Source organism: Anticarsia gemmatalis, chromosome 27 (genome assembly GCF_050436995.1).
Source record: "Anticarsia gemmatalis isolate Benzon Research Colony breed Stoneville strain chromosome 27, ilAntGemm2 primary, whole genome shotgun sequence".
NCBI classification, from domain to species: domain Eukaryota; kingdom Metazoa; phylum Arthropoda; class Insecta; order Lepidoptera; family Erebidae; genus Anticarsia; species Anticarsia gemmatalis.
In genome coordinates this window covers 520,985-532,500 of record NC_134771.1, presented here as the reverse complement: position 1 = coordinate 532,500, position 11,516 = coordinate 520,985, and the positions used below count along the sequence as shown (strand labels likewise).

Sequence of the window (11,516 nt, the reverse complement as noted above, 5' to 3'; positions counted from 1 at the left end):
GACATGGAAAATTCTACCACATGACGTCTTCAACATGGAAAATTCTACCATGTGACGTCTTCAACATGGAAAATTCTACCATGTGACGTCTTCGACAAGGAAAATTCTACCATGTGACGTCTTCGACATGGAAAATTCTACCATGTGACGTCTTCGACATGGAAAATTCTACCACATGACGTCTTCAACATGGAAAATTCTACCATGAGACGTCTTCGACATGGAAAATTCTACCATGGGAAGCCTTTGACATGGAAAATTTTACCATGGGAGGTCTTCGACAAGGAAAATTCTACCATGTGACGTCTTTGACGAGGAAAATTCTACCATGGGACGTGTTCAACAAGGAAAATTCTACCATGGGACGTCTACGACTTGGAAAATTCTACCATGGGACGTCTTTGACGAGGAAAATTCTACCATGGGACGTGTTCAACAAGGAAAATTCTACCATGGGACGTCTACGACTTGGAAAATTCTACCATGGGACGTCTTCGACGAGGAAAATTTTACCATGGGACGTCTTCAACATGGAAAATTCTACCACATGACGTCTTTGGCATGGAAAATTCTACCACGGGACGTCTTCGACATGGAAAATTCTACCATGTGACGTCTTTGACGAGGATAATTCTACCACGAGACGTCTTTGACGAGGAAAATATTACCATGGGAGGTCTTCGACATGGAAAATTCTACCATGTGACTTATTTGACATGGAAAATTCTACCTTGAGACGTATTTGACATGGAAAATTCTACCTTGAGACGTCTTCAACATGGAAAATTCTACCATGTGACGTCTTCAACATGGAAAATTCTACCATGGGACGTCTTCGACATGGAAAATTCTACCATGGGACGTCTTCGAACTGGAAAATTCTACCATGAGAGGTCTTTGGCATGGAATATTCTACCATGTGACGTCCTCGACATGGAAAATTCTACCACATGACGTCTTCAACATGGAAAATTCTACCATGTGACGTCTTCAACATGGAAAATTCTACCATGTGACGTCTTCGACAAGGAAAATTCTACCATGTGACGTCTTCGACATGGAAAATTCTACCATGTGACGTCTTCGACATGGAAAATTCTACCACATGACGTCTTCAACATGGAAAATTCTACCATGAGACGTCTTCGACATGGAAAATTCTACCATGGGAAGCCTTTGACATGGAAAATTTTACCATGGGAGGTCTTCGACAAGGAAAATTCTACCATGTGACGTCTTTGACGAGGAAAATTCTACCATGGGACGTGTTCAACAAGGAAAATTCTACCATGGGACGTCTACGACTTGGAAAATTCTACCATGGGACGTCTTTGACGAGGAAAATTCTACCATGGGACGTGTTCAACAAGGAAAATTCTACCATGGGACGTCTACGACTTGGAAAATTCTACCATGGGACGTCTTCGACGAGGAAAATTTTACCATGGGACGTCTTCAACATGGAAAATTCTACCACATGACGTCTTTGGCATGGAAAATTCTACCACGGGACGTCTTCGACATGGAAAATTCTACCATGTGACGTCTTTGACGAGGATAATTCTACCACGAGACGTCTTTGACGAGGAAAATATTACCATGGGAGGTCTTCGACATGGAAAATTCTACCATGTGACTTATTTGACATGGAAAATTCTACCTTGAGACGTATTTGACATGGAAAATTCTACCTTGAGACGTCTTCAACATGGAAAATTCTACCATGTGACGTCTTCAACATGGAAAATTCTACCATGGGACGTCTTCGACATGGAAAATTCTACCATGGGACGTCTTCGAACTGGAAAATTCTACCATGAGACGTTTCCACATGGAAAATTCTACCATGTGACGTCTTCGACGTGGAAAATTCTACCATGAAACGGCTCCGCCATAGAAAATTCTACCATGAGACGTTTCCACATGGAAAATTCTACCATGAGACGTCTTCGACGTGGAAAATTCTACCATGAAACGGCTTCGCCATAGAAAATTCTACCATGGGACGTCTTCGACATGGAAAATTCTACCAAGTGACGTCTTCGACGTGGAAAATTCTACCATGTGACATCTTTAAATTGGAAAATTCTACCATGAGACGTCTGACATGGAAAATTCTACCATGAGACGTCTTCGACATGGAAAATTCTACCATGGGACGTCTTCGACATGGAAAATTCTACCATGGGACGTCTTCGACATGGAAAATTCTACCATGGGACGTCTTCGACATGGAAAATTCTACCATGGGACGTCTTCGACGTGGAAAATTCTAACATGGGACGTCTTCGACATGGAAAATTCTACCATGGGACGTCTTCGACATGGAAAATTCTACCATGGGACGTCTTCGACATGGAAAATTCTACCATGGGACGTCTTCGACATGGAAAATTCTACCATGGGACGTCTTCGACATGGAAAATTCTACCATGGGACGTCTTCGACATGGAAAATTCTACCATGGGACGTCTTCGACATGGAAAATTCTACCATGGGACGTCTTCGACATGGAAAATTCTACCATGGGACGTCTTCGACATGGAAAATTCTACCATGGGACGTCTTCGACATGGAAAATTCTACCATGGGACGTCTTCGACATGGAAAATTCTACCAAGTGACGTCTTCGACGTGGAAAATTCTAACATGGGACGTCTTCGACATGGAAAATTCTTCCAAATGACGTTTTTGACGACGTCTTCGGCATGAAGTCTACCATATGACGTCTCCATCATGAAATCTACCTGGAAAAGTCTAAGATGACATGAATTCTACTACGTGGTGTCAATCAATTACTGTATCAACCATATTGTAAATCTTTTGGCGATTGAAAAAGTGGCCGTGAGTTTCTCGCTAGCTCTTCTCATAAGGTTCTCCCCCCTTTCCGATTGGTAGATTCATTATATTGTAACGACTATCATAAGTGTCAATATTAAGTGTTTATAGTGTCATAAATGTAAATTTTTGGATTTGCTAAACATCTTTTTTAATTTTGATTTTGATTTTCAAAGGTGTTCAAACCGTAAGGCCCTAAACCTATCTTTTCCCTCGATGTATTAAGACCCACGAACGAAAGTGCACTTATTCTATCCTGACGCCACCTTAATCATCACTGCAATGGATGTATACAGGCCAATCTATACTAATATTGTAAAGCTGAAGAGTTTGTTTGAACGTGCTAATCTCAGGAACTACTGGTCCGATTTGAAAAATTATTTCAGTGTTAGATAGCCCATTCATCGAGGAAGGCTATAGGCTGTTTATCATCACCCTACGACCAATAGAAGCAGAGTACCAGTAAAAAATGTTACAAAAACGGGGAAAATTTTGACCCATTCTCTCTTATGGCATTTCTTCTAGTATAATATTACTAGCTGACCCGCGCAACTTCGCTTGCGTCACATAAGAGGGAAAGGGTGATTTTTTCCCCGTTATTGTAACATTTCTTACTGGTACTCTGCTCCTATTGATCGTAGCGTGATGATATATAGCCTATAGCCTTCCTCGATAAATGGGCTATCTAACACTGAAAGAATTTTTCAAATCGGACCAGTAGATACTGAGATTAGCGCGTTCAAACAAACAAACAAACAAACAAACAAACTCTTCAGCTTTATAATATTAGTATAGATGCCCGTGCGAAGCCGGGATGGGCTGCTAGTAATATATAATTGGAAACTATGGTCAAGATATTAATGAACACTTCGGCTGCTGACATTAATATGGCACTTTGACAGCTAATATGAAATAGTGTTTTTGTTTTTCATTTTGATCATTTTGTTACATAACATCTTTTTGCTTTTGACTGTATAGTGGTGGTGGTACCCTCCATGTGGGTACGCCATGGCGTGTGTTGCCGTGGTGTGCGCTTGCAGCTGCTGCGTGGCGCTCGCGCTGATGGTGCACCTGCTGTCCAGGGCGGCTGATGAGGGCGAGGAGCTGAGGGCTGCTAGAGGTTTGTAAGGATGGAAGGGTAGTTATAGCTACATGCTTTGAAAGTATGGTGCGAGGATTCCAGATTAAGGGAATTAACAGGGTAAATGGTAGACAAATATTGAGAAGCTAAAAAAAATCTAAAATTGGTCTGTTTATTTTATCTATTTTTGAACAACTCTTTATGTTTCTGCATAGTTTTATTTTATGAAAAATAAAAATCAATTTCTTATTTTTCATGAAGTGTGAGTGCTTTACACACTCTATCGCGCAGGAAACAACGTATAAAGAGAGTTCAAGGGGAGAGGAAAGAGCACGCTCTTCAGTAGTGCGTGTGAAGAAAATCGCGAGCGAAGACCGAGCAGGCTTTCGCGCGCGTAATCCTGTACGCTCCTAAGAACGTGCGATAGAGAGTGTGTGTGTAAAGCTGGCTATTATCTCAAAATGTTAAGTAGTAAAAACAAATCACTGTAAGAATAATGTTCAATAACGTTACATAACACTACGCAGCGACCAAGCCGCCCGAGGTGGTAAGCAGATACGTGCACGCGGCTCGTCGTCCACTGTCGCCCTCTCGCGTCATCCTGGCGCGGTTCTTCAGACCCTCGCTCACCTCCTCACGAGCTACTGCCGTAGGTGAGTAATGAGGAATACCACTCAATTTAAAGTGATGCTCAAAAGTATATCTGTCGCTACTATACACGTCTAACCCCCGGTTTCTGAGGTACATTTAGCGGTAGTTTATCTATTCAATAGCGTTTGTACTCATATAAAAAGTCGCTATTAAATAGATAAACTACCGCTAGATGTGTGATAAAGTATAAGTGACAAAGATTATTATACAAAGTTTTTATTATCATAGATAGAGTTTATTCTAACTGCACGTTTGTCGCAGTGGTTAAAGTGGTTACCGCAATACAGTGGTCACCGTGGTGGGTTCGAATCCCGCCAGAGACAAATATTTGTGTGATGAGCACCAGTAGTGAGTCTGTTCTGAGCCTAGTTGTTAATTTATCTATATAAGTATGTATTTAGAAGTATATGAATATGTTAACCAGTTATTTAGTTACCATAGTACAAGCTCTGCTTAGTTTGGAATCAGATGACCGTGTGTGAGTTGTCTAATAATATTTATTTTTTCTATTCTCAACAAGCTTTTGTCCTTACGTAGGCAACGGTAATAGATTAAGTTTACTTAATTTAAGCTACGCTCAGTCTTAATTTGAAGATTAATTACTTAAAAAATATTCAAACATCTTTTAGAAGGATTCAGTGACCACATCAATACATAATTATATTTTACATAGAATAAATTTTATAAATCATTATTTTAAATTATATTTACGATTTTTTAAAATTATATTTACGACTTCAGACTCGCAAGAAACGAAATTTGAGCTCTGGAAGGAGAGAAACATACCCCCGCCGCTGCCACCGATTGACTTTGATAGTAACGCTAGCTGATAACTGATATACAACATTTGATCTTGTCAAATAGCCGTTACTCATTTAGTGTCGAATTTTGAAGCTGTGGGACTCTCAATTATGTAAATACGGTTTGCAAATGTAATCGAAAAAGTAGTGAGACTCGTAGGCATAGTAGTGAGAGAGACGGGGTATAGTATAATAACTTATGTAACGGACGGTTGCCCGATTGTTACGGCTACTCTATTCTGGACGTAGGCTCTTCACTAAGTTGTTAGACTATAATGCTACTAGATACTTGAGATAATCAGCGCAAACGGCCTTATCCAAAATTCTTCATTTACTGACCTAAAGCCGACTTATAGTGTTATGCGTTGCAAAGGTTCTTTTAGCATTCTTTTTTTCTATGCTAATTAATAATTCAATAGTAGTCACTTTGTCCGCATATTATTATCTTAGAATTAGGATACTTTTGCGCTGACAGCCTGCTTCTTGCCTCTATTCAAAGAAATTACGTCTATTTTACCTTTTTACCTCTTGCCTCAGTGGCGCCATCTGCATTTAGCTTCTCTTACATATAGAGAAGCTATCAAACTACATACTAGTTGTTAGTTAAAGGTAGGTATAATATTTTAACATAGCCTATGAAGTGTACAGAACTAAATAGGATGAAAGCAGAAACAGATTTACTGTAGCCACGACTTTAACATAGTATATGTAAAATGATTGACGATTATTAAGTTTTCCCAGGGAGTTTTGAAACTACTAATATGTGTCATTTTTTGTACCTGTTTTTGTTTTATATCTTTATAATAATTCTTCTGTAAGTGTGTATGTCACTGAACTTCTCTTAAACGACTGGACCGATTTTGATGAAATTTTTTGTGTGTGTTCAAGGGGATCTGAGAATGGTTTAGATTCACAAATTTGTCCGCTGGACAATGTTTTTTTAATTATTTTTTACAAATTAAAGACGTGCAGACAGGACAACGTCTGTCGGGTCCGCTAGTCTTTTATAATAATCTTCAAAGTATCGCAAATTTCGATATGCCAATTTTCGCATGACCTATTGAAGTTTATGTGCTCAATTTTTTTAGATATTTATGTTATTTCCATGTACTTTTTCTTTAAGACCTTTGCATCAATAATTCGAAAGCAGCAACAAATTGTTTTACGTAGGTATTGAATACATTAATTATTGATGTGAAATTATTTCTCACGATTTTTCTTCATTTGTCCTTACCTCATTTCGTGTGGTCGGTACGGCGTGTTTTCTCTGAAAAACATACTGCATATATTCTCCTAATTAGTAACAGTAATATATTACCTAAACTACAAACTAATATAATTATATTAAATACGCTGTAATATAATTTAAAAACAGCATTTTTTCTTCACCTCTAGGGTTAATTTAATAATTGTCAACAACACAGACTTCGACACTTGTATTTTATATAAATATTGTATGTATGTTCACGCTATCGCCCTCGAGGGGTGGGCAGTGATGTCGTTTTGTATTTAAGTGTATTTATTGTGGTACTTTTAGATGTAGTGTTACGTTATAAGAGCGCCCTAGAGTTAGCCATTTTCTATTTGATAAGAAATGTTTATGTCAAAAGGTTTTGGTTTATTATAATAAAGTTCAGTGCTTTTTTTGTTAGGGGTGAGTTTTATTTCGTAGTTTTGTTTTTTCTAAATGGCTGGGCCGATTTTGTTGAGACTTTTGTTCATAGCAGTCTGCTGTTATAAGGGGTAACTCAAAAATTATTTTCTAAAATGACTTCGCGAATATTGTTTTTTTTTGTAAGGTATCGTTTTCGAAGTAACTGTTTGTGTCACCTTACCTCCCAAACGAAAAAACAAATAGGTACACAAGAAATTTCGATCTAGGTGCCTATTTACATTATTACCTATGTCTCAAATTATTTTGACTCTTGTAGGAATCGAACCTGCGTCAGCGTTATGGATGGCGATCACCAACTTCTGTCCTACAGAAGTCGCCTTTGTAAGTCGTCAAACTGTCAACTATTCTTTATGGTTGATAATATACACACCTTTATTCCTCTCTCGTGGGTAAAATAAAACACAAAATTAGCAAAATGAATGGCACATTTATATTTAATTAATATTATTCATTTTTATAATTAGACCTTTCTTGTAGTTATATTTTATTCTATGCATTTGAACAGGGAAAGAAAAAATAATCAAATGCTCTATGATACAGGCTGCTGTGTTGCCATTGACGAAAAAAACAAAAAAAAATAAAAATAACAAGCCTCTTTTTGTACACAATCTCCGGGATATACAAGTTTGGACCATTCAAGGATATCTGAGCATCATAATTGCAAATAAATTACATACGAACGCGATATTAAAAAAAAATCTTAATAATAACCCTACTTGGTACGCATAAACAACAAAATATAGATTAATAATAAAAAACGTAATTAATTACTAAATGGAAGAGGATCAACTAACTAAAAGATGAAAGATCTTACATTTAATTAAATACTAAAAAAGATATTTTGAACTTAAGATCATTGGGGCAGATACTTTTATTTATAACTTGGTTTTTGTATGAACATAATTAACCCCCGGTTTCTGAGGTACATTTAGCGGTAGTTTATCTATTCAATAGCGTTTAAACTCATATAAAAAACGCTATTGAATAGATAAACTACCGCTAAATGTACTCAGAAACTGGGCATTAATGTTGCATTATTATGCCAATGAATAGAATATGTAAAAAATCACGTCTTTTTTTCCCATAGAGGTAGGCAGAGAGATGCAATTTGGTACAATTAAAATTTATCAGATTTATATTCCAATAAATGCTAATCAGATGGTCTCTGCCTACCCCTATGGGAAGAAGACGTGATGTTATGTATGTATGTTATATACTAATATATAGAAAACAAAAGGTGCTTACATTTTTACGTAATTAATGAAAAATAAGACTATTATTTAGAACAGTATCAAAGTTTTTAACAATTATACATTTCAAGATATTTTTACTAGTTTCTTTATAATTTATTATTTCATACTAAAAAACCAAGTTATAAATATTACAAAAATCATTTTGAAATCAACTGGTTGTAACATTTGACGGTATTATATTTTAAAGCATTTGACAGTTGAAACCCGATTTAAAATCGAAGTTTTTTAAGTAATTATTACATGATTTCTTTTATTGTTAAGTCAAGCAAAATTATTGGAATTTTTGAACGAATTTAATGTTGGTTATAACTCTTTATAACTGTATTTTAGATCCCGCGCTTGGCCAGCGTGGAGGACTCAAAGCCTAATCCCTCCCTCATTAGGGGAGGAGACCCTTGCCCAGCAGTGGGACATTAATGGGTTAATTTTATTAAGATACGCCACTTTTAAATAAGCAGTGATAACCGGTCTACGCGTTTATCTCACACAAAACTAAACCAATGAATTTTCCAAGTGATGTGTGTATTAGAAATAATGATCACTTGTTATAACGGTGAAGGAAAACATCGTGATGAATGACATGTCTGACAGTTGTTTAATTCTTTCGTAATTCAAGAAAGAGATTATAAATTATATGTTAAGTTAGGTAAGTAATTTATTTATGGGCATATTAAATAAATGATTTTGATTTGATTTAACAAAGTTCTTGAAGGTATGCAAAGACCAGCGTAGCGGACTCAAGGTACTAGGCTCGCAGGATTAAAAAGAGTTATAACCAACATCATTTTCATTGGAAATTAAATCTTATTGCTATATAATACAAAGTATAAACTAAAAATTGTATCCGCGTGAACAAATCGCAAAATTTATTTAACTACGAACTCCCGATTATTCGATATTGAATAAATTTTGCAATTTTTATTTTCAGACGATAATTTTTTGGTCGAAATATTTTACTATAGTATAAGTCCCACTGCTGGGCAATGGGGTGTTAGATACCCTATCTAGACAAATAAATGTGACTTGATAAGCTATCTAATGGATATTTTAAAAGTGAAATCGGGCCGTAATAGTGTGCCCAAAATGGCGGTAAATTTATGTCATTTTGACAAACACAAATGTCCGTATTTGATATAAATTAATATTTTATTTGATTTTAATTTCTTTAATGATAGTTATTTTATATTCATTATGTTGAAATTACATTACATTTCTACCAACTTAAAAATCGAATGATTTATTTCCAATTTTTTTTTCTTACTATCGAAATATTTCGACCAATAAATTCGTATAATAGTCTAAATATAACCAAAACGACTAAAGACAATATACTATATGTTATATAAAACTGCAGTACAAATCATAGTCGTTTTGTAAACAATTCAAATTGTCATGAAAAATAATTATTATAAAAATTACATATTCACTCGAAAATAACTGAAACATTTTTCTTACTCAATTAAAAAATAATTTTGACAACTACAGGTAAAATAATACCAGTAGTTTGACATCATATTTGACATTAAATAAACGAATTGATGTTTAGACAGATTCTGTCAAATTATGACTGAAATCTGCGAATTATATTGTCTCATTATAAAATATATCGCAAAAAATGTCTATACCGTTTTTTTGAACAAGGAAGTCACATATTTTTTGACAACAATATACTATTATATTCAATAGTATGAACTTCATTTCATATAGTATAAGTACGTAACATTTAACTACCTGAATATAGCAACAAGTCACTACCTAGAAGTGTGTGTGACGGAGACGTAACAACGTTCACACGCACTCTCTTGCATTTATTTCGTCTTCTATAAACAGCGTCTTGTTGCTATGTTCACACACATCTTTATATATATAATTCTTCTGTATGTGTGTATGTCACTGAACTTCTCTTAAACGACTGGACCGATTTTGATGAAATTTTTTGTGTGTGTTCAAGGGGATCTGAGAATGGTTTAGATTCACAATTTTGTCCGCTGGACAATGTTTTTTTGAATTAATTTTTACAAATTAAAGACGTAATTGTAGACAGGACAACGTCTGTTGGGTCCGCTAGTAAAGTTATATAACGCGAACTATATCAAAATTTTCGAGTAAATATGTAAGTTTTATATAAAAAATAATAATAGAAATTGTCAATAAAATGTCAAACGTGTATATAACGGTTGAGCGGACTGATATATACATAATTATAAAGTAAATTATGCGTTTTATTTGTCGCGTCGGACTTGCGATTAGTCGCATTGCGATTTTTTTGTCGCAATGTTCAATTCCTTTTTTATTACACAGTTGTTTTAAAATACTATATAAAAATTTTGGAAACTAGTTTGTAGACCTGTTTTCTGCCTACACCTTCGGGTATTGTAGGCGTGATAATATATGTATGTACTTTTATTAAATCATTAAGTTAAACTTATGTAAATTAATATAGAAATTTGTATGTTTGTTAGACTCCAACTCAAAAACTACTCGACAGATTTTGTTGAAAATTTATATCAATATTTTAAAACAGTGTAGAATCGCAGATCCGACTAACCAAGTAATATCAAATGCCATTTTTTTGTCATAGAAATTTAAAATTAAACAACTATTTTTTGAAAAATGGCAAAAGATTTAAAATAATAATAAAAGGTTCCTATACGTACAGTATAAGTACATTTCTTATGGCAATAGCTACCGTATAACTAAAAAGAGAAAATAATAAAAATAATTATAAAATAATAATAATACTACGTTTATCGTAGACTTTTAGTAATAATTGGCTATAAAATATAATTTTCGACTTGGCTATTGCACCGCCGAGTGCAAAAAAATACTTTTCGAAAAAAAATGCTATTTTTACATTTAAAATATTGAAAATAATGTTAATATGGCTATTTATCTGAAATAAGTTGGGTTTTTTTTTCTATATTCTCTCATTTTAATCCATATTTTAAGCACTCGATAGTGTAAGGGCCAAGTTAAAAAACATTTTTATAGTTCTAACATATTACTTAACGCTTTCTTTCACTGGAGGGTCAGCACAAGTGTCTAAGTACTTTCTTAAGTTAGCAGCCATTAAAAACGAAAATCGAAAAAAAATATTTCTTTGTAAGTTTGCAAATTTTTCACACCCTCTATATAACAACTAAGTACTTTAAAATTCCGTCAAATTTTAATTTCGTGAGAAAAAAATTACAAATATACAAAAAAAAAATTCTTTCGGA

General features: G+C 34.9%; 1 protein-coding gene across 1 annotated transcript in view; it reads left to right on the top strand.

Moving 5' to 3' along the window:
• LOC142984354 (uncharacterized) overlaps positions 1 to 6,933 on the top strand; it is a 26,088-nt gene extending 19,155 nt beyond the window's left edge. The window contains exons 16-18 of the mRNA XM_076131909.1: positions 3,817 to 3,958; positions 4,447 to 4,572; positions 5,312 to 6,933. Coding sequence (XP_075988024.1) covers positions 3,817 to 3,958; positions 4,447 to 4,572; positions 5,312 to 5,400 — 357 coding nt within the window. The 3' untranslated portion in view covers positions 5,401 to 6,933. The remainder of the gene's footprint in view (positions 1 to 3,816; positions 3,959 to 4,446; positions 4,573 to 5,311) is intronic.
• The last annotated feature ends 4,583 nt before the right edge of the window (positions 6,934 to 11,516 follow it).